Below are 22,319 nucleotides of genomic sequence, written 5' to 3' on the forward strand. Positions count from 1 at the left end.
GAGGCCTGTGACCAGCAGTGTGCCGCAAGGATCAGTAGCTGGGTCCACTATTGTTGATCAATTATGTAAACAATTTGGATGGGATTTTTGGATGCATAGTTAGTAAGTTTAGCAGATGACACCAAAATTGGTGGTATAGTGTTAAAAGTCACAACACCAGGTTATTGTCCAACAGATTTACTTGGAAGTACAAACTTTTGGATTGCTGCTAGTTGTAGTGGTATAGTGGACAGACAGAAAGGTTATCTAAGATCACAACAGGACCTTGTTCAATTGGGCCAGTGTACCGAGGAATAGTGGATGGAGTTTAATTTAGAATAAACATCAGGTTCTGGACTTTGTTTAGACAGGACTTATACAATTAATGTTAGGGCCCTGGGAAATGTAGTTGAACAGAAAGACATAGAGATACAGGTGTATAGTTCCTTGAAAGTGCTGTCACAGGCAGACAGTATAGTGAAGGAGGCATTTGACACACATGCCTTCATTGGTCAGAGCATTGAGTGCAGAAGTTCAGATGTCACATTATGGCTGTTCAAGAAATTGGTAAGGCCACAGTTTGGAGTACCGCATACAATTCTGGTTGCTCTGCGATAGAGATTTACAAGGCTGTTACTGAGACTGAAGAGTTTGAATTATAAAAAGAGAGGCTGGGATCTTTTCTCTGAAGAGTCAGAGGCTGACAAGTGACCTGACACAGGTTTATAAAATCATAAGCATAGATAAAGACGATTTTTAAAATTACAAAATGGGGTGAAAGGCCCCATCAGTGTCTGTATTGATCCTAATTAAAAGGGGAATTGCCTAGTCTTCACCTTGCATTCAGCTTCACAAGACCAGTGCATTTAATCTCTTCCATCATATCACAGGCACCCTACTTGTTCTTTCCTCCAATCTCCCCTTGCTGTCTCTGCACTTGCATTGAATTTGTTGCATCTCTAACTTTGTCCAGCACAAGATGAAGAGTCATCAACATGAATTATTAACTTTGTTTCACTCATTGAGTCAGTAAAGCACAGAAGCCAACCATTCCATCCACTTAATCCACATTAGCTCTCTGTACAACAGCTTTATCAGTCCTAATACCATGATTTATTCTGGTAGTCCTGCAGGTATATTTCTCTCAAGTGTCCATACAATTTTAGAGTCAAACTCATACAGCATGGAAAGAGACCCTTTGATCTGACTATCCAAGCTGTTCAGATTTCCTAAACTGAACTAGTCCCGTTTGCTTGCATTTGGCCCAAATCCCTCCTATCCGTGTACCTGTCCAAATGTCTTTTAAATATCGTAATTGTATTTGCCTCCACCACTTCCTCTGGCAGGTTGTTCCACATATGCACCACGCTCTGTGTTGGAGTTTTGCACCTTGGATCCCTTTTAAAACTTAACCCTCTCACTTTGAACTTATGCCCTCTAGGTTTGGACTCTCCTCCCTTGGAGAAAAGACCTTGGCTATTCAGCTCATCTATAACCCCTCACGATTTTATAAACCTCTGTAACATCATCCCTCAGCTTTCTATGTTCCAGGGGGAAAAAGTTCGATCCTAGCCTTACAACTCAAAATTACCAGTCTCAGTAATGTCCTTGTAAATCTTTTTGTACTCTTTCCAGGTTAATAACATTCTTCCTATAGCAAGGCAACCAGAATTATATGCATACTCAAAATGTGGCATTACCAATGTCTCATACAGCCATAACATGATAGAATAACGCAGAACAGACCCTTCGGCCCTCAATGTTGTGCCAACCTGTGAACAAATCTAAGCTCATCCCTACACTATCCCATCATCATCCATGTGCTTATCCAAGGATTGTTTAAATCTTCCTAATGTGGCTCGTTAACTACATTAGCAGGCAGGGCATTCCACACCCTTACCAATCTCTGACTAAAGAACCTGCCTCTTGCTTCTGTCTTAAATCTATCACCCCTCAATTTATAGTTATGCCCCCTCATACAAGCTGACGTCATCATCCTAGCTAGCCTTCACTGTCTAGCCTATCTAATCCTCTGATCATTTTGTATGTCTTTATCAAATCCCCCTTAGCCTTCTTCTTTGCAATGAGAACAGGCCCAAGTCTCTCAGCCTTTTCTCATAAGACCTTCACTCCAGACCAGGCAACATCCTGGTAAATCTCCTCTGCACCTTTTCCATTGCTTCCACATCCTTTCTATAATGGGGCGACAATATTCTAAGTGCGGCCACACTAGTGTTTTATATAGTTGCAACAAGACATTACGGCTCTGGATCTGAATTCCTCTACCAGTAAAACCTAACACACCGTGTGCCATCTTAACAGCACTATCAACCTGGGTGGCAACTTTCAGGGATCTACGTACATAGACTCCAAGATCCCTCTGCACATCCACAGTATCAAGAATCTTTCCATTGGCCCAGTACTCTGCCTTCCTGTTATTCTTCCCAAAGTGAATCACCTCACAATTAGCTGCATTGAACTCCATTTGCTACCTCTCAGCCCAATTCTGCAGTTTATCCAAGTCCCCCTGCAACCTGCAACATTCTTCCACACTGTCCACTACTTCACCGACTTTAGTGTCAAATGCAAACTTACTAACCCATCCACCTATGCCTGCATCTGATATCCCAACTCCTGTACTCAACTCTCTGACAGATGAAGGCAAGCAAGCCATATTAAAAAAAAATTAGAAGAAATACACCAAAGATTATTCAACTCCACCACTGATGCTCAGTAGCAGCAATATGTACATCTACAAGATGCACTGCAGAAATGCACCAAAAATGCTTAGACAGCATCTTCCAAACCCACAACCATAACCATCTAGAAGGACAAGGGCTGCAAAAAGATGGGAACAGCAACATCTGCAAGGTCGCCCTGAACCATTTGCCATCCTGATTTGAAAATATATTGCCACTCTTTCAGTGCTGTTCAGTCAAAATCCTGGAATTCTGACCTAAATGGCATTGAGTCTATCAACAGCATGTGAACTACAGTGGTTCAAGAAGTTAGATCACCACCACCCAATCAAGGGCGACTTGGGGCAGGCAATAAACATTGGCCCAGGCAGCAATACCAAGCTCCCACAGGTGAATTTTTAAAAAAAACGTCCTGCTTTAATTTTAGGTAATTGCAATATTATGAGCACTGTTACAAAAAACTGAAAATAAAATGGTCAGTGAAGATTTTATTGTGCAAACATAGTTTGTTTTCTAAGTATACTGCTAACTATTGAGAGCAAAACTAATGAATTAATGCCACAAATAGAGATAAATGAGTATAATCTCAAAGTCATTATGGAAAAGTTTTTATACAGCTGGAAATTATATATTGTGACTATTCAAAAGGATAGACAGGAAGGGAAGAGCCAGGGGAATGCTTTGTTATTTGTAGATGGAATAAGTATAAGTAACAAGAAATTATCTTGGAAACATATGTTGTAGAATCCATATAAGTGGAAGCTTATGAAAAAATAATGGGAAAAGATGCTGCTGGGAGTTGTCTACAGACCCATTAACAGTAGCTTTCTTTGGGACAGAATAGTTCAGGGAGAAAATAAGGCGTGTAAAAAAAGGCAGTATATCTATCACTGGTGATTTTAATTTTCATGTAGATTGGGAAAATCAAGTTGCCTAAGAAAGTCAGAAGGACACTTTTCTAGAATCATATGTTCTACATCCAAATGGGAATCAAGTTATTTTGCATCTGATAATATATACTGAGGAAGGTTTAATACATGATCACAAAGTAAAAATAAACCCTAAGGTTACAGTGACCATAATATGATAGAAGTTAGCATTCATGTTAAGAGTAAGAAACTTGGGTTGAAAACAATTGTGCTATAAACTCAAAGAAGGTCAATTATGTAGGTACTGTGCAGAGTTGACTGGAGTGGACCCAGAAAGAAGTTTAATAGAAAAGACAACTAATGAACAACTGCACACTTTTATGAAAATGGTTCATGACTCCCAGTTTCCTCAGTGAGGAAAAATGACTCCAGGAAGGGAATATCAAAGAATGATTAACCAAGGGGAAAAACAGACAGTATCAAGTTGAAAGAAAAGTCATAAAAATGGAAAAGATTGTGAGAGAATCAACGTCTGGAAGGTATCACAAAGGCAGCAAAAAAACTTTAAATCTTGCTGCAAACAAAAACCATTTATGACAGCAACAGACACACAATGCACGAAAATTGTTCCTATCCACTTAATGATTCAAATGGTTACACAAGCTTTTGGAGAACACAAAGGACATCATCTGAAAATTAGTTGTGCATGGGGAGAAATTGTATTATTGATAGCCACTGCTCGGATGTTACGCATTTTCCACCAAAGATATTTAAATTTGATTACTTTCCCCAGTAATTGCATACAAATTAAGTCTGCAAAGGCTGCCAATTGTTATAACACCACCTTCTTGTGGTCCATATGAAAATAGAATTTCTGTTGTATATTATTATAAGGGAACACTGTTCCAACTACATGACAGAAAGGATAGCTGGGTAAAAACAATGACTGCAGATACTGGAAACCAGATTCTAGATCAGTGGTGCTGGAAGAGCACAGCAGTTCAGGCAGCATCCAAAGTGCAGCGAAATCAATGTTTCGGGCAAAAGCCCTTCATCAGGGATTCCTGATGAAGGGCTTTTGCTCGAAACGTCAATTTCGCTGCACTTTGGATGCTGCCTGAACTGCTGTGCTCTTCCAGCACCACTGATCCAGAAAGGATAGCTGGCCTGCTTAACTAAGTATAACCTGTCTAAACAATAACTTCTCAGGATCAGTGACAACTGACTGAATTTTTGAATCATACGGTGCATTCTTGTAGTGCGCAGAAAACTGAGAAAGAACTCCATTAGCAGCTAAAAGGGTGTAAAGTACTCAATGTATAAAACATACAGGAAACAGTTTGCAGAAAAATTCACCATTGACAGGTTTAATTGCTACCATTCAAACACCCAAACTTCAGAAATGTATGCAATCATTTACCTAACCGCGCAAATGTTGTCCAAATCAACTGGGTTTACAGAAGCACCTAGAAATTCTAAAGGACTGTTGCAATTTCAGGGAGGTGGGGGGATGGAATGGTGGAGGAGAGACCAACTGAAAATGATATTACTTTGAAGAGAGTTAAAGTTTCAATCAACTTCTTCAATTGTTGGTCCACCAGAAGGGTCCTTTCTGACTTGTTCTGAGAATGGCCCTTCAGGCATACCTCCCTGGTAGAGTTTGGCAATGATGGGCTTGCATATTTTTTCCAAATCTTTCAACTGCTGCTCAAAGTCCTCCTTCTCTGCTGTTTGGTTTGCCTCCAGCCAGGATATGGCCTGGTTACACTTTTCGATGACTTTGTTCTTATCTTCCTCACTGATCTTGCCTTTCGTTTTCTCTTCCTCCACTGAACTCTTCATGTTAAATGCGTATGACTCCAGGGAATTCTTGGCTGTAATTTTCTCACGCTGCATATCATCCTGGCCTTTGTATCTTTCCGCTTCCTGCACCATCCTCTCAATCTCCTCCTTACTCAACCTGCCCTTGTCATTGGTGATGGTGATTTTGCTCTCTTTGCCAGTGCTCTTGTCTACAGCAGATACATTCAAGATGCCATTTGCATCAATATCAAAGGTGACCTCAATCTGTGGTACACCACGTGGCGCAGGGGGGATCCCACTGAGGTCAAATTTGCCCAAGAGGTTGTTATCCTTAGTCATTGCTCTTTCTCCTTCATATACCTGGATCAAAACACCAGGTTGACTGTCAGAATAAGTGGTGAATATTTGTGTCTGCTTGGTGGGAATGGTGGTGTTACGTTTGATGAGTGTGGTCATGACCCCACCTGCTGTTTCCAGACCCAATGATAGTGGAGTGACATCCAGTAGTAACAGATCTTGTACATTTTCAGACTTGTCCCCCATCAGAATAGCTGCTTGAACAGCTGCCCCATAGGCCACGGCCTCATCAGGATTGATGCTCTTATTTAAATCTCTGCCATTGAAGAAATCTTGCAGCAATTTCTGGATCTTGGGGATGCGGGTGGACCCTCCAACCAGGACTATATCATTAACCTGAGCTTTATCCAGTTTGGCATCTCTCAGAGCTTTTTCCACTGGTTCCAGAGTGCCTCTGAAAAGGTCAATATTCAGTTCCTCAAACCGAGCCCTGGTGATGGAGGTATAGAAATCGATGCCTTCATACAGCGAGTCAATCTCAACACTTGCTTGTGTGCTGGAAGACAGGGTTCTCTTGGCTCTTTCACAGGCTGTCCTCAGCCTCCTGACTGCCCTCTTGTTCTCACTGATGTCCTTCTTGTACTTCCGCTTGAACTCTTCAATGAAGTGATTGACCATGCGGTTATCAAAGTCCTCTCCTCCCAAGTGGGTGTCACCAGCTGTTGATTTCACTTCAAAGATACCATCATCAATGGTGAGAATAGACACATCAAAGGTACCACCCCCCAAGTCAAAGATGAGAACATTGCGTTCTCCTCTACCCTTCTTGTCCAGGCCGTAGGCAATAGCAGCTGCCGTTGGCTCATTAATGATCCTTAAGACATTGAGGCCAGCGATCACACCAGCATCTTTGGTTGCCTGGCGCTGGGAGTCATTGAAGTAAGCAGGCACTGTGATTACAGCATTAGTAACGGTGTAGCCCAAATAGGCCTCAGCAATCTCCTTCATCTTGGTCAACACCATGGAAGAGATTTCCTCAGGGTAAAAGGTCTTATCTTCACCTTTGTACTCAACTTTGACCTTTGGCTTCCCTGCATCATTCACCACCTGGAAGGGCCAGTGCTTCATGTCGGACTGGACGACTGGGTCATTGTATTTCCTGCCAATGAGTCTCTTGGCATCAAAGATGGTGTTCGGTGGGTTCAGAGCCACCTGGTTCTTGGCGGCGTCTCCAATGAGCCTTTCGGTGTCGTTGAAGGCCACGTAGCTGGGCGTGGTGCGGTTGCCTTGGTCGTTGGCGATGATCTCCACCTTGCCATGCTGGAAGACCCCAACACAGGAGTAGGTGGTGCCCAGGTCAATGCCAATGGCTGTCCCCCTGCTTGCCATCAATCAAACGTGTCTTAAACGTCCCCCTGGGGTTGCAATAGCTCGGCCACACCACCACGCCTAGCCCTCTGTTTTCAACCCCTCCACCTCCTTGTGCCTTTTTCTGCTGCCCCAGTCTCGCCTCGACCCCTTTTTATGGGTTTCGGGCACGTCGTGGCAACCGACCGACGGATTGACGTGCTCTTCGTCCAATGGCCGTGTCAGATTCCCGCACTTTAGCAACGCTTGGGCCAATGAGCAGCAGGGCCAGGCCTGGCGGAGGCGGAACCAGTGCGGGGACGTGAACGGCCGATTGTGACGTCGGTGTCTATGGAATGTTTCTGCCACGTGCTGGATATGTCGTCGAGTCCAATTCAAATATGAATTGAATATTGAACCGTTAGATTCCCACCGTTAGGCCCAAATGGAAATGGCCTCCAGTTAAAAGTGGCACAGAGAGAGAGCTGGTTCATCATGTTTATACCATTATTGCGGTATATTGACGTTTGCCCGGTGTTAGTTACCATGGGAACCATTGCTGATTTGAATTTTGATTCACGTTTTTGTCCCCTTAAGAGTACTTCTCAAATTAAAGCCAATAAATTGTACCCTTTGTACTTAATTCTGCAAAAATAAGGCGACAGAAAGGAAAGTAACCACCCCACACATCACTGCAAGGCCTGTTTCAAATTTCTAGGAGAAAGTGAGGACTGCAGATGCTGGAGATCAGGGCTGAAAAAGTTTTGCTGGAAAAGCGCAGCAGGTCAGGCTGCATCCAAGGAGCAGGAGAAGAAGGGCTCATGTCCGAAACGTCGATTCTCCTGCTCCTTGGATGCTGCATGACCTGCTACGCTTTTCCAGCAACACTTTTCTCAGTTGTATAAAATTTCCTATGGCTTAGGGAGAGATAGTCGGGTCCTGAGAGTCAGTCCCTGAAATGTTAACGAGGTCCCCACAATTGACTCCCACCTAATAATCGCCTCTGAAGTGGCAGAGAAAATCAGAAGATGCTGCAAAATAAAGACGCCCACCAAAGGAGAGAAACTGGAATGGTCTAATATGCTATTTCCACTGCCGCCTACATTCATTCAAATCAATTTGCAATGGCAATCAGAAAAATATGGGAGGGGTGCTTTTTGAGGATCCCTGCTGACCCGATGGGCTGACTGGCCTCTTTCTGCACAGTTGAGATTCTGTGATGCTATGGCATCTGGTGGAGTTTAAATTTAATTCCTAAATTTGGTTTTCAAAGTCACGTAGCAATGAAATAGAGTCATAGAGTTGAACAGCACAGAAACAGACCCTTCTGTCCAACTCATCCATGCTGATCAGATATCCTAAATTAATCTCGTCCCATCTGCCAACATTCTAAACCCTTCCTACTCAAATACCTTTTAAATGTTGTTATTGTACCAATTAGCCATTGATTGTTGTAAAACTTACTTGATCAGGTCTGTGTGACTCCAGACCCACAGCTGAAAAATGTGTCGCTGGAAAAGCGCAGCAGGTCAGGCAGCATCCAAAACACCATATTGTTTAATCAACCTGATCAGAGATTTATTTTTACACATCTCTGGAGCAGGTGGGGTTTGAACTCAGGCCTCTTGATCCATAGATAGGAATTCTACACCTGTGCCATAAGAGCTCTTAGATATATGGTTATTAATAGTATTCTCAAATAGCCTGGCAGACTGCTCAGTTAAGGGCAATTTATGGTTGGGTGTCAAATTCTGGCTTTGCCAGAGATTCCTCCAGCTATTAAAGGAGAACCTGATGTGGAGATGCCAGTGTCAGACTGGGGTGGACAAAGTCATAAGTTACATGACACCAGGTTATAGTCCAACAGGTTTATTGAACTTGCAAGCTTTCAGAGCACTGCTCCTTCGTCAGGTGAAGTCAAGGAAAAGAAGGGGAATAAATATTTTTCAGTCTATTGAAAGACCATAGTGACAGATCATTGATGGCTAAATCAAGCTTCTATCAGTAACAAATTTCAAGTAACAGTCTGGAACTGTGACACACCTCCAGGACAGATGAAACACTACCATTGCACCAGAAGACCCTTGAGAAATTGTTGCTCCTTGCCTAGAAATTGAACACAGGGTACAGCAGTAATAAATCTAATCACAAAGCTGCTCGTGGAATGTGTCCATGCCAAGTATAATCATACACTCCAGCAAATATGAATTGCATAACTTTCCCCTCAAATTACTTGACAGGGCTAATTACCTGCAATTTTAATATTAGGCAGATTTGACAACATGACTTGATAGAGTGGAGTTTTAATCATGTGACCACGAAGTGATAAAGCACTTTTAAGTTTCAAATCTATCACCTTTAGCTGCTCAGCCACAACTATAAATGCTTAAAGGTTTTTTTAAAAATCAACTTGTTCTTCTATATTTTTCTGATTTTGTTACCATGTTGCGAAAAACACAAAAGAAATTTCTGAAAATTGTATAATTTAACCAACCTCATGTTTGTGTGATTCAAGACAGAAAATACTGGAGACACTTGACAAGTCAGATAATGTGTAGGAAGAAAGGGACGAGCAAACTTAGAAAATAGAAGCAGGAATAGGCCATTCAGCCCCTCACACCTGCTTTGCCACTTAATAAATTCATTGTTGTTTTCGAGACCCATATTCTACCTCCATATCTCTTGATGTCTTTATTGCCTGGAAATCTATCATCTCTCTCATGGATATTTCCATGTCCACAAAATGTCAACAAGTCATTAATTGATTTAAAAGTCATACTTGCTTAAATTCTAAAATTAACTTTGCTGAACATCATGGCCACTGCTGATCATATGATTCAAACTGACCACAATTTTTAGAAAGATTCCAATCAGCAGTTACCAGAACAGAACAAAACATCACTATCCTGGCAAGTCACAAAATTGCATAATGTGGACCTTGCAATCTATAGAGACAAATGATAGTTCTCTCTAACCAGTCCTGAACAAAGAGAGGCTGTTGAAACCTATTATGCCTCAAGTAATAATAGCAGCTCACCATTAATATCATACAAATGAATGAAGACCAAACAGAAACCAATTGTTTCCTGTGAACGACCTCGTTATTTTGAAATGATAGTCAGTTTTTAAAATCCCTACAGTGTGGAAACAGGCCCTTAAGTCCAACAAATCCACATCAACCCTCTAAAGAGTATTCCACCCAAGCCCATTCCCCATTATCCTACATTACTAATCCACTTAACCTACACATTTCTGAACACTATGGGCAATTTAGCATGGCCAATTCACCTAATGCACATCTTTGGATTGTGGAAGGAAGAATACCCTAAGGAAATCCACGCAGACACATGGAAAATGTAAAAACTCCTCACACTCATCCGAAGCCGGAATCAAACCAGGTCCCCGGCGCTGTGAGGCAGCAGTGCTAACCACTGAGCCACTGTGCCACCAAAACAATCAGGTACTCCCCAGCAGGGAACTGAACCACTACACTACCGAGGAGGTCAGCACACACCCTTTGTCCAACTCATCCATGCCAACAAGGAAGGTATCCTAAATTAATCTAGTTCCATTTGCCAGCATTTGGTCCATATCCTTTGAAACCGAGGTGAAAGTGAGTACTACAGATACTGGAGATTAAAGAAAAGCACAACAAGTCATGCAGCATCCAAGCAGCAGGAAAATCGATGTTTTGGGTAAAAGCCCTTCATCAGGAATGAGGCTGGGAGCCTCGGGGGTGCAGTTATGTATGGGAGGGGGTGGAGCTGGGTGAAGGTAGCTGAGAGTGCAATAGGTGGATGGAAGTGGGAGTAAAGGTGATAGGTCAGAGGGGATGGTAGAGCAGATAGGTGCGAAGGAAGATGGACAGATGGGACAGGTCATTAGGATGGTGCTGAGCTGGAAGGTTGGAACTGGGGTAAGGTGGGTGGAGGGGAAATGAGGAAACTGGTGAAATCCACACTGATGCGATGGGGTTGAAGTGTCCCGAGGCAAACGATGAGGTGTTCTTCCTCCAGCATCAAGTGATAAGAGAATGGCGATTCCTAACCCTCTGAAACCCTTCTATTCATATACCCATCCAAATGCCTTTTAAATGTAATTGTACCAACGTCCACCACTTCCTCTAGCAGCTCATTCCAGACATGCACCACCCTCTGCATGAAAAGGTTGACCCTCCTTCCGCTCTCACCTTAAATCTATGCCTCTAGTTTTGGATTCTCCTACCCTGGGGACAAAACTTTAGTGGCTATTCGGTGCATCCATGGCTCTTATGGTTTTATAAACCTCTTTTAGGTCAGGCCTCAGCCTCCAAACTCCAGGGAAAAAAGCTCCAGTCTATCCAGTCTCTCCCTAAAACTCAAACCTTCCAATCCCAACAATACCCTTGAAAATCTTTTCTGAGCTCTTTCAGGTTTAACATAATCATTCCTGTATCAGGGAGACCAGAAATGGAGTGAAGAATTCTAAAGTTTTGCCATCCTTTAAATGGTGAAATTCCCACTCACCTCAGTCCTTAATGGCCCAACCATTAAACTGAGACCGTGCCCCAAGCCCTGGTCCTTTCAGTCAGGGGGACCAGACACCCAGCATCTTCTTTTTTGCAGAATTATTTAAATCGGATGAGGATGTCATCAGCAAGTCCAGCACTTGTTGCCCATTCCCAACAGTCCCTGAACTGAGTAGCTTGCAAATTATTTCAGAGGGCAGTTAACCACATTGCTCTGGGTCTAGAGTCATGTATAAGCCAGACCAAGTGAGGATAGCAGATTTATTTCCCTGAAGGACATTAGACATTTTTACATTAGTGAGTGGTAGTTGTAAGGGTCACAATCACTGAGACTTCATTTATATGGAGATTGAATGTAACTTTCAGCAGCTGCTGTGCTGAGATTTCAATCTGAATCTCCAGATCATTACCCAGTGACATTGATACTCTGCAACCACCATAGAACTTTGTGTCATTCAGTTAGGTCACTTTCCATCCTTCTAACCTCTTGAGGATATAAGACCAAACTCCACAATCTCTCCTCATAGACAATCCTGCCATCTAAGGAATCAGTTTGGTGAATTTCCATTGCCCTCCCTCTTTGGCAAGATATCTTTCCTTTAGCCAAGGATATCAAAACTGTACACAATACTCTCTATGCAATCTTACCAAGGCTCTGCACAACTGCAGCAAACCCTGTTTATTTCTTGCTGCACTTGCATGCCATCTTGTGGTGGGAGGTCATCGACCTGACGCACTAACTTGTTTCTCTTTCCACACTCACCCGTTCAAGCTGCTAAGTATTTCAAGCATCCACATATCTGTGCCAAAATAAAGCTTGGAATAAATGTCAAGTGGCATATTTATTAACCAATGGGAGCCTGATATCACACAAGTGGGCAAAGCAGTGGAAACTACCATTCAACTTGTGTAAGTGTGAGATCATCGATTTTGGCTCCAATTTGAAAAATCGGAATTAGTTCAATGTGGTGGGAAATAGGAAGAAAGGAGTCGATGAGAGATTTGGATGTCCGTGTACAGAAAACAATGAGGCAAGCACACATCCCCGTCAATGGAATGCAGCTTGTGACTCAAGTGAAAATCAATAGCAAGAATGGGAATTTATGTTTCCACTGCACAAATCCTTGGTCTGAATGCATCTTGAGTATTGTGGTTGATTCTGAGCACTATTACTAAATAGAAATGTAGATTCGATAGAATTATTCCAGTCAATATTAAAACTGGAGTTCTTGTGGTGCAGTGGTGAATGCCTCTGAGTCAGATTATCCAGGTTCAAGACTCCCAACATCAACATTTAATGTTGTTCTAAGACATGGCACGTGCTGCTGCAGTGATCAACAACAGAGAACCCTGGTCAGCCATGTGCAGGTAGAAATGGCAAACTGTAACAATACCTTACCAAAAGTGAATGAGCATTCCAAGGCTGAAGTACAAGGTCAACGATACCCTTTCAGGGCACAGTGCCCGAAATGAGAAATATACTCAAAACTAAACACCAGACATAAGCACAAGACTTTATTAGTCTTTTACAGAGATGTACTGATCAATGTACATAAATGGACAATCACCAGAAAAGTAACTTAGCAATCCGGAATAATCACATTAAAAAAATCGCGAAGTTCACTTAAAGAAAATTCGTTATCGTAAAGTCAACTGTGAACCATCAAAGCCAGTATCTGAGAGCAACATGTTATCTCTACAAATGGCAACTAAGTACTTTGATCATGTCAATGCTTTATAAAGTTACTTCCACTAGGGATGCAGAAGTGGGCTGAGGAGGGGATGATTGGAGTTGAGATGGTGGGGCAGAGGAGAACTGAAAGTTTGGGTAAGAATTCAATCAACCTCCTCAATTGTTGGGCCACTGAAGGCATTTTCTTTGCCAGCTTGGTCACCAAGGCCAACAGGCACACCACCCTGATATAACTTGGCAAGAATGGGGTTGCAGATGTTCTCGAGCTTCTTCAGCTGATCATCATACTCCTGCTGATCTGCATCCTGGTGTGTCTCCAGCCAGGATATGGTTTGGTTACATGTTTCAATTACTTTCTTCTTATCTTCCTCACTAATCCTGCCACTTATTTTCTCTTCTTCTGCTGAATTCTTCATATTGAAAGCATATGACTCCATGGAATTTTTAGCTGAGATTTTTTTGCGTTGGAGATCATCTTGGGCTTTGTAACTTTCTGCATCCTGCACCATCCTCTCAATCTCCTCCTTACTCAGCCTGCCCTTGTCATTGCTGATGGTGATCTTGTTCGATTTGCCAGTGCTCTTATCAATGGCAGAGACATTCAAGATGCCATTGGCATCGATATCAAAGGTGACCTCAATCTGAGGCACACCGCGAGGGGCAGGAGCAATGCCACTCAACTCAAATTTACCCAGGAGATTGTTGTCCTTGGTCATGGCTCTCTCCCCTTCATACACCTGAATAAGGACACCAGGCTGGTTATCAGAGTAGGTGCTGAAGATCTGGGTCTGCTTGGTGGGAATGGTGGTGTTGCGCTTGATGAGTGCAGTCATGACACCTCCTGCTGTCTCGAGACCCAGAGACAGGGCAGCGACATCCAGGAGAAGTAGGTCCTGAACATTCTCTGACTTGTCCCCCATCAGAATAGCTGCTTGAACAGCTGCCCCATAGGCCACAGCCTCATCAGGATTGATGCTCTTGTTCAGCTCCTTGCCACTGAAGAAATCTTGCAGCAGTTTCTGGATCTTGGGGATGCGAGTGGAGCCCCCAACCAAGACAAGGTCATGGATCTGTGACTTGTCCAACTTGGCATCTCTCATAGCTTTCTCCACTGGTTCCAGAGTCCCTCTGAGCAGATCAGTATTGAGTTCTTCAAACCGAGCCCTGGTGATGGAGGTGTAGAAGTCTAAGCTTTCATACAGCGAGTCAATCTCAATATTGGCTTGTGTGCTGGAAGACAGGGTTCTCTTGGCTCTTTCACAGGCTGTCCTCAGCCTCCTGACTGCCCTCTTGTTCTCACTGATGTCCTTCTTGTATTTCCGCTTGAACTCTTCAATGAAGTGATTGACCATGCGGTTATCAAAATCCTCTCCTCCCAAGTGGGTGTCACCAGCCGTTGATTTCACTTCAAAGATACCATCGTCAATGGAGAGAATAGACACATCGAAGGTGCCACCCCCCAGGTCAAAGATGAGAACGTTGTGTTCTCCTCTGCCCTTCTTGTCCAGGCCGTAGGCAATGGCAGCTGCTGTTGGCTCATTGATGACACGGTGGACATTGAGGCCAGCGATCACACCAGCATCTTTGGTTGCCTGGCGCTGGGAGTCATTGAAGTAAGCAGGCACTGTGATAACAGCGTTGGTGACAGGGTGTCCCAGGTAGGCCTCTGCTGTCTCCTTCATTTTGGTCAGCACCATGGAAGAGATTTCCTCAGGGTAAAAGGTCCTATTGACACCTTTGTATTCGACCTTGACCTTGGGCTTCCCTCCATCATTCACCACCTGGAAGGGCCAGTGCTTCATGTCAGACTGGACAACTGGGTCATTGAACCTCCTCCCGATGAGCCTCTTGGCATCAAAGACAGTATTCTGGGGGTTCAGAGCCACCTGGTTCTTGGCAGCATCTCCGATGAGCCTCTCAGTGTCGTTGAAGGCCACGTAGCTGGGGGTAGTGCGGTTGCCCTGGTCATTGGCGATGATCTCCACCTTGCCATGTTGGAAGACCCCAACGCAGGAGTAGGTGGTGCCCAGGTCAATACCAACGGCTGTGGGCATGATCTCCTAAATCGGACTGGCCCTTCGTGACAAACTGCACTAGATCTGCTCAGCTCCTTCTGTCACGGTTGACATCGACCAGTTGCTTATTTCCGGAGAGGGGGCAGTGTTCGGGAATGTTCGTGTGGAACCCCCGGCAGTTGTAGCAATGCACAACGCAAACGTCCGCGTCTTGAGAACGCTGGGGCATGGCACGGGCCAATGGCCGAGCTCGCTACACCGTTGCCACAACAACCGGACAGTTGCATCATTCCAGTTCAGCGCGCGAAATTCCGAAGCCCACGCTCAACATCCAGGGGCGTGTTTCTATTGTGTATTGACCTCGCGCTTCCACCTCACCATGCAGTATCTGGCTGTCGGCTAGCTCAATTGGTTGGACGGCTAGTTTCCGATGAAAGATGATGCTGGTGGCCTGGATATTAATTCTGGCACAGGCTGAGGTTACTTTGAAGGTCTCTCCTTCTTAACACCTCCCCTGGCCTGAGGCGCGGCGAGGCTCAGATTAAACCACCATCAGTTTTTTTCTCTCTCTGTCTGTCTCTAATTGCAGCATGGGACCATGGCAACTTTCAAATTCAATGAACGATGCAGGTGCATTTTTCAAGTTTGATCCAAAAAACAGTTGTCAGTCCTGATCCTCCAGAAGTCCACAAGAAATAGGAACAGGAATAGGCCATTGTACCCCTTGAGCACAAGATCGTCGGTGGTCTGACGTTCCTCATGTCCATTTTTCTGTCTTTTTCCTGCAACCCTACCTCAAAAGAAACAGTGTCTTTGAACAAGCATTTGTCTGGCCAAGTGTAGCCTTTAACGACTCACTGTGACACTTTGTTTTACAATGTTCCGTGAAGCCTCTGTGAAATATATTACTATTATTTTAAAGATGCTTTATAAACATAAATTGTGGCAGAAATTATCAAAATATTTTCCAAATTTGTGTGGATAATTTTAAAATGTCAGTGTACAAACATATGAAAATGGAGCAAAAATAAGCCACACTCCTCCCCACCTGCGAGTGTAGAAACATATTCGCATTTTCTAAAGCACTCTTGTATTTCGTTTTAGTCATTCCGGAGGAGTAGGCTTCACTGATTGGACTTGCATTTATTGTCTCACCCGAGTTACCATTGAGAGGATGTGGTCGGTTGCTTTCTTGTATCGCGGCAGTCCGTTTGGTGTAAATACTGTCCATTTGGTGTAAATACACTCACAATGCGACTTTGGAAGGGAGCACCAGGATTTTGATCCAGTGTCACTGAAGGAACAATACATTTGCAGTATATTCCAATCTGAGGGTGGTCAGCAATTTGGAGGGAACTTGCAGGTAATGGTGCCCTAATGTATCTGTTGCTTTGGCCTTCTAGATTGTAGCAAGTCATGAGTCTGAAAGGTATTGATAAACGAGCCTGAGTGAATTTCTGCAGTGCATCTTGGAGATGGTACCCACTGTTGCTATTTAGAGTCAGTAGCGGATGTTTGTGGATGCATGTGCCTGTTGAAAGAGCCTTTTTTTTGTCGTAACCCATTTAATTTCTTAATAAATTGATTCTACTTTTTAAGTGATTCATATCCTACATTACATGCAAAACTAAAAGGAACACAACAGGGGAAAGGCTGGAAACAAAATGTCATTACATAATTGCATAGCTGATCAGGAAACATAATGATGGAACAGTTACATATGTTGGATCCTTATAACATACCAAGTGTTCTGAAGTATTCATTTAACAGACATTGAAGACTGGTACTTGTACAATTCCCCTCCCAAATACTTTGTATTTGCATAAAAATGAGCTTTGCTGCCGTGAGTAGTGCAATGAAGTCTCCCATGCCCTCTCCAACTTCTTCATAATTTTCCAACCTGATTCCAAGATGTTTGTAAACTGATTAATCATGAATCGATTGTAAATTGTTGAAAAAACAAATTTGATGCACTAATGTCTTTTAGGAAAGAAAATTGCTATCCTTACCTGGTCTGGCCTAACCGTGACTCCACTCCAGTTGACACTTAACTGCTCTCAGGGTAATTAGCGATAGCAATAAATACTGCCCTACCTAACGACACACTCATTTCACGAATGAATGTTTTTAAAAAACTGAAATGCTCTGTTTGTTCTCAATTCTCAACCATTCATCAAATTTTACCCATAAATAGTAGTTTTGGCACACAAGATGGCCATGTAGCCTACTGCATCCATGCCTTGTTCCTGTGGAGTGGAGGTTTGTAGAGGTTTAGCAAGTCACAAGGTCCATGTCAATATCAGTCACTGTGCGAAGAGAAATACTGTTCACTACTAGCCTGAATCTCTTATCCAAAACCTTAACCCCTTTTGGATTAGTCCTTTGACCATCAGCTAATGGGAACAGCTCAACTGTGCCTACTTCATCTTAGCAGGTCAGAATCTTGTTCACCTTCGTTAAATCTCCCCTCAATGTCCATTACCTCAAGGGTAACAGCCCCAAGTTATCCAGTCTAACCTTAAACCATAGCTAATCTTGTTATCTCATCCCTAAAACAATTCTGGCCAACCTGCTCTGCACCTTCAAGGATCCTCGCATTTTTCTTAAAAGGTTGACCAGAACTGGAACACAACCTTGTTGTTGTGGCATGATTACAGCTTTGTGAATGTTCAGCATAAACTCTAAGATATTGAACTCAATGCCTCTATTTCTAAAACCAGAGATGCTATACTTTATTTGATATTTAAATATTCTGCAGCCTTCCAAGATCAACGTGCATGAGGCCCCAAGTCCCTCTGTCTGGAACTGTGTTCTGAAGTCTATATTGCCTCTCCTTATCTGTTCTGTAAAAGTGCATCATCTCACATCAGTGTTAAATTCCATCCGCCTACTGTCTCCTAGTTTACTTGTGTCTTGTTACAGTTAATTGGTGTCATCCTTACCTGTGAATTTAGCATCGTTGCCAGATCTTGAAATGTTACTATATGTTGGAGATGAAATGAATTATTGCAGTGTGTGACTTGCTCATAGCAGTCCAATTTAGACACGTAATCGCTGCGCACAAACCTTGAGTTATTGACTGTTTATTTGTGAGCTCACAGGGACAGACAAGTCAACCTAATGGTCACAAGTCACTCCGACCAAATACAAAGAGTTGCATGGTTATATAGGTTACAATCATTTAACAATTAGCAATTAGCAAACTGTTAATTGAACCATAATGAGTAAATGGGCAATCGGCCCAGTGTCTAGTACCAGTCATGTAGCTGCCTGGACAATACTGGTTAGTAGTTGATAAGCAAATGTTAGTATAACAATAGATTCTTGTAAGAGAAGAACATTCCTTTACTTGGAAAGAGTTGACTATCAGGTGCTAGTTCAGCTGCAAGGTCAGCCTGGGAACGTACAAGCAGACACTAATATGAAAATCAAAATGGATTCCAGGCTTTAATATGTGACAAAATGGCTGTTTGGGTTATAACAAATCTCCCACAATGTATTCCTATATCCAATCTAACTGTCTAAAATACAGGGGGAGCACGGCCATCTCCCATCCTCTGTTTCACTTCCAAAGGGTTACAAAAATGTGAAATATGAGAACACACAGTAGAAGGTGGGAGAAGTCCTGAAGGCAACTTACTGAAATGACCTGTCTCTGCACAGATGCTATCAGACCTGCTGAGTTTTTCCAGCAGTTTTTGTTTTTATTTCTGATTTCCAGGATCCAAAATTCTTTACTTTTGTTGTTGTTGTTGAAGATGATGTTCGGATTGTTTTCCTTGGAGAGGAGGGAGCAACTGAAAAATATGTTGCTGGAAAAGTGCAGCAGTTCAGGCAGGAGGTAGCAGAGGAGATTTGGTAGAGGTTTTCAAAATCAAGGGCAGGCTAGACAGAGGAGAGATAGAGAAGTTTTTTTCCCAGTTGAAAGAGAGAAAAAAAATGAGAGTGTTTCTTTAAGGTGATGTGCAAATGAAACAAGTGTGCTATGAGGAAAAGAAAACCTTTCACACAACAAATATTTAGGGTGTGGAATGTACTGCCTGGAAATATGGTGGAGATAGGTTCAGTTGAGGAGGGTATTGGATGACTATTTGGATGGAAATAGTATGCAGGGATATGGGGAAAAGGCAGAAAATTGGCATTGAATCAGTGCAGACATAATGGGCTAGTTGGCTTCCTTCTGCACTGTTACAATTCTGTGATTCTAAACTGAGAAGTTCTGTGGTCATAATTGAGTTAATTGGAAACAGAGACCTACCTGCCACTGTAAGGTGACCCCAAGCCTCATCAAAGTAGAACTAATTGTCATAGTTTCCCAAGCAACATTCACCCAACCAGGAAAAAGAACTGAAGAGCCCCAATAGTCAGGGGGAGAAATAAATTTGTAAGGAGATCTCAGTTATCTGTACGAATGATAGGGTGGTTATGGTAGGGGATTTTAACTTTCCTAATATAGACTGGGACTGCCATACTGTTAAGGGCTTGAATGGAGAGGAATTCGTTTCATGTGTGCAACATTTTTTTTTATTCAATATGTGGATGTAACTACTAGAGAAGATGCAAAACTTGACCTACTCTTGGGAAATAGGCAGGGCAAGTGACTGATGTGTTGGGGGGAGAGGGGAGCACTTTGAGACCAGCAACCAAAATTCTATTAGTTTTAAATAGAAAAGGATACACCAGATCTAAAAATTGAAGTTCTAAATTGGAGGAAAAACAATTTTGACAGTATTAGGCAAGAACTTTCAAAAGTTGATTGGGCATGGATGTTTGCATGTAAAGGAACAGCTGGAAAATGGGTAGCCTTCAATAACAAGAGTCCAGAGACAATATATTTCTGTTATGGTGAATGTCAAAGGTGCAGGGAATGCTGGATGACTGGAAAAAATTAGGTTTTTGTCAAGAAAAAGAAGGAACCATGGGTCAGGTATAGACAGCAGAAATCAAGTGAATCTCTGGAAGAGCATAAAGGCAGTGGGACTATCCGTCAAGAGGGAAATCAGGAGGGCAAAAAGGTGACATGGGGCAGCTTTGACAAATAGGGGGAAAAGGCAATTCAAAAGGAATTTCACAAATACGTTAAGGACAAAAGGCTAATGAGGAAGAGAATAAGGCTGCATAAAGAAGATAGTAAGTGAGCATTTTGCATCAGTGTTTATTGTGGAGGAGGATATGGAAGATAGAGGACATGGAAAAAGAAAATGTCCATATTAAAGAGGAGGCAGTGCTGGATGTGTTAAAACACAAAGCTGGTACATCTCTGGGACCTGATCAGGTGTACTCTAGAACTTTGTGGAACGCTCAGAAAGCGATTGTTGGGCCCCTTGCTGAGATATTTTTATCACTAATAGGTGGTGAGCAAGTTGTTGGATGGAATCCTGAGAAATAGGATTTACATATATTTGGAAAAGCAAAAACTGATTAGGGATAGTCAACATGTGTTTATGCGTGAGAAATTGTGTCACACTAACTTGTTGAGTTTTTTGAGGAAATAACAAAGAGGATTGATGAGGGCAGAGCTGTTGTTGTGACCTGTATGGACTTCAGTAAGTGGGGTGGGCAAGGTTCCTCATGGTAGACTGGTTAGTAAGGATAGATCTCTGGAATACAGGAAGAACTAGCTATTTGGATACAAAACTAGCTTAAAAGTTGAAGACAGAGAATGGTGGTGGAGGGTCGCTTCTCAGACTGGAGGCCTGTGACCAGCAATGTACCAATCCACTGATTATTATTATTTATATAAATGACTTGGATGTTATCATGGGGAGGTGATAGCCTAGTGGTATTACCACTAGAGTGTTAAATTGTTGGACCTGGCTTCAAACCCCACCATGGCAGACAGTGTAATGTGAATTCAATAAAAATCTGGAATTAACAGTCTGATGATGACCATGAATCCATTGTCAATTGTTGAAAAAACCCACTTGGATCACCAATGTCCTTCAGGGAAGGAAGCTGCCACCCTTACCTGGCCTGGCCAACACATGACTCCACACCCACAGCCATGTGATTGACTCTTAACTGCCCTCTGGGCAATCAGGGATGGGGAATTAATGCCACCTAGCTAATCACACCCTAATTCCATGAAATAATAAAATAATGAATGCCAGAGGTATGGTTATTAAGTTTGGAGATGACACCAAAATTGATAGTGTAATGGACAGCGAAGGTTGTCAGTAAAACAGGATTTTGATCAGATGGGCCAATGGGCAGAAGAGTGGCAGATGGAGTTTAATTTAGATAAACGTGAACGGTTGCATTTTGGAAAGGTAAATCAGGGTAGGACTTATGCACTTCTTGACAAGATCCTGGGGAAGCGTTGGTGAACAAAGAGACATTGGAGTGCAGATTCATAGTTCCTTTAAAGTGGAATCATAGGTCAATAGGATAGCAAAGAAGGCATTTGGTACGCTCGCCATTATTGCTCAGTACATTGAGTAAGTGTTTTGGGAGGTCATTTTGCGGCTGTAACGGACTTGGTTACGCCACTTTTGGAATATTGTGTGCAATTCTGGTCTCCCTCTGAATCGCAAAGATGTTGTGAAACCCAAAAGGGTTCAGAAATGATGAACAAGAATGTTGCCAGCGTTGGAGAGTTATCAGGAGGGGCTGAATAGCCTGGGGCTGTTTCCACCAGAGCATCAGAGGCTGAGTTTATAAAAGCATGAGGGGCATGGATAAGCTGAATAGTCAAAACTAGAGGGCATAAAATTTAAAGCCAGAGAGGAAAGATTTAAAACAAACCTGGAGTGATTTTTTTTAAAAACAACATGCAGCGTGTGCTGACTACATGAAATGAGCTGCAAGAGGAACTGGTACAATTAAAGCATTTGAAAGGCATCTGGATGGGTAAATGAATTGGAAGGGAACGAGAGAGATATGGGTCAAATGGGAATCTACTTCTTTAGGATAGTCGGTCAGCATGGATGTATTTGACTGCAGGGTCTGTTTCCATGCTTAACAGGTTGATGTCAGAGGCAAGTTATCTAACTGCCGTTCCATACATTCCTTGTCAATGTAACAAGGACTATTGGCAGCAAGCAAACAAAACTATTACATTTTTAACCATCTAGGAAAACACTATGACAAGTGATCATTTAAAGTTTTTTC

General features: G+C 42.7%; 2 protein-coding genes across 3 annotated transcripts; both read right to left on the reverse strand.

Moving 5' to 3' along the window:
- Positions 1-5,116: 5,116 nt before the first annotated feature.
- Positions 5,117-9,854, reverse strand: LOC132832728 (heat shock cognate 71 kDa protein-like). 2 transcript variants are annotated; one of them, XM_060850847.1, is made up of 2 exons: positions 9,845-9,854; positions 5,117-7,017 (listed from the first exon to the last, which is right to left on the reverse strand). In XM_060850847.1, exon 2 carries the CDS (start codon positions 6,773-6,775, stop codon positions 5,117-5,119), a length of 1,659 nt encoding a protein of 552 aa, XP_060706830.1. In that variant the 5' UTR covers positions 6,776-7,017; positions 9,845-9,854. The 2 variants fall into 2 exon arrangements, with proteins under 2 accessions (XP_060706830.1, XP_060706829.1); XM_060850846.1 differs by lacking the exon at positions 9,845-9,854 and having other exon boundaries at positions 5,117-7,036.
- A 3,483-nt stretch (positions 9,855-13,337) lies between these two features.
- LOC132832729 (heat shock 70 kDa protein 1A-like) lies at positions 13,338-15,248 on the reverse strand. Its single transcript, XM_060850848.1, has one exon. The coding sequence runs from the start codon at positions 15,246-15,248 to the stop codon at positions 13,338-13,340; it is 1,911 nt and encodes a 636-aa protein (XP_060706831.1).
- Between the last annotated feature and the right edge of the window lie 7,071 nt (positions 15,249-22,319).

The sequence above is a fragment of the Hemiscyllium ocellatum genome, chromosome 35 (assembly GCF_020745735.1).
Source record: "Hemiscyllium ocellatum isolate sHemOce1 chromosome 35, sHemOce1.pat.X.cur, whole genome shotgun sequence".
NCBI lineage: Eukaryota > Metazoa > Chordata > Chondrichthyes > Orectolobiformes > Hemiscylliidae > Hemiscyllium > Hemiscyllium ocellatum.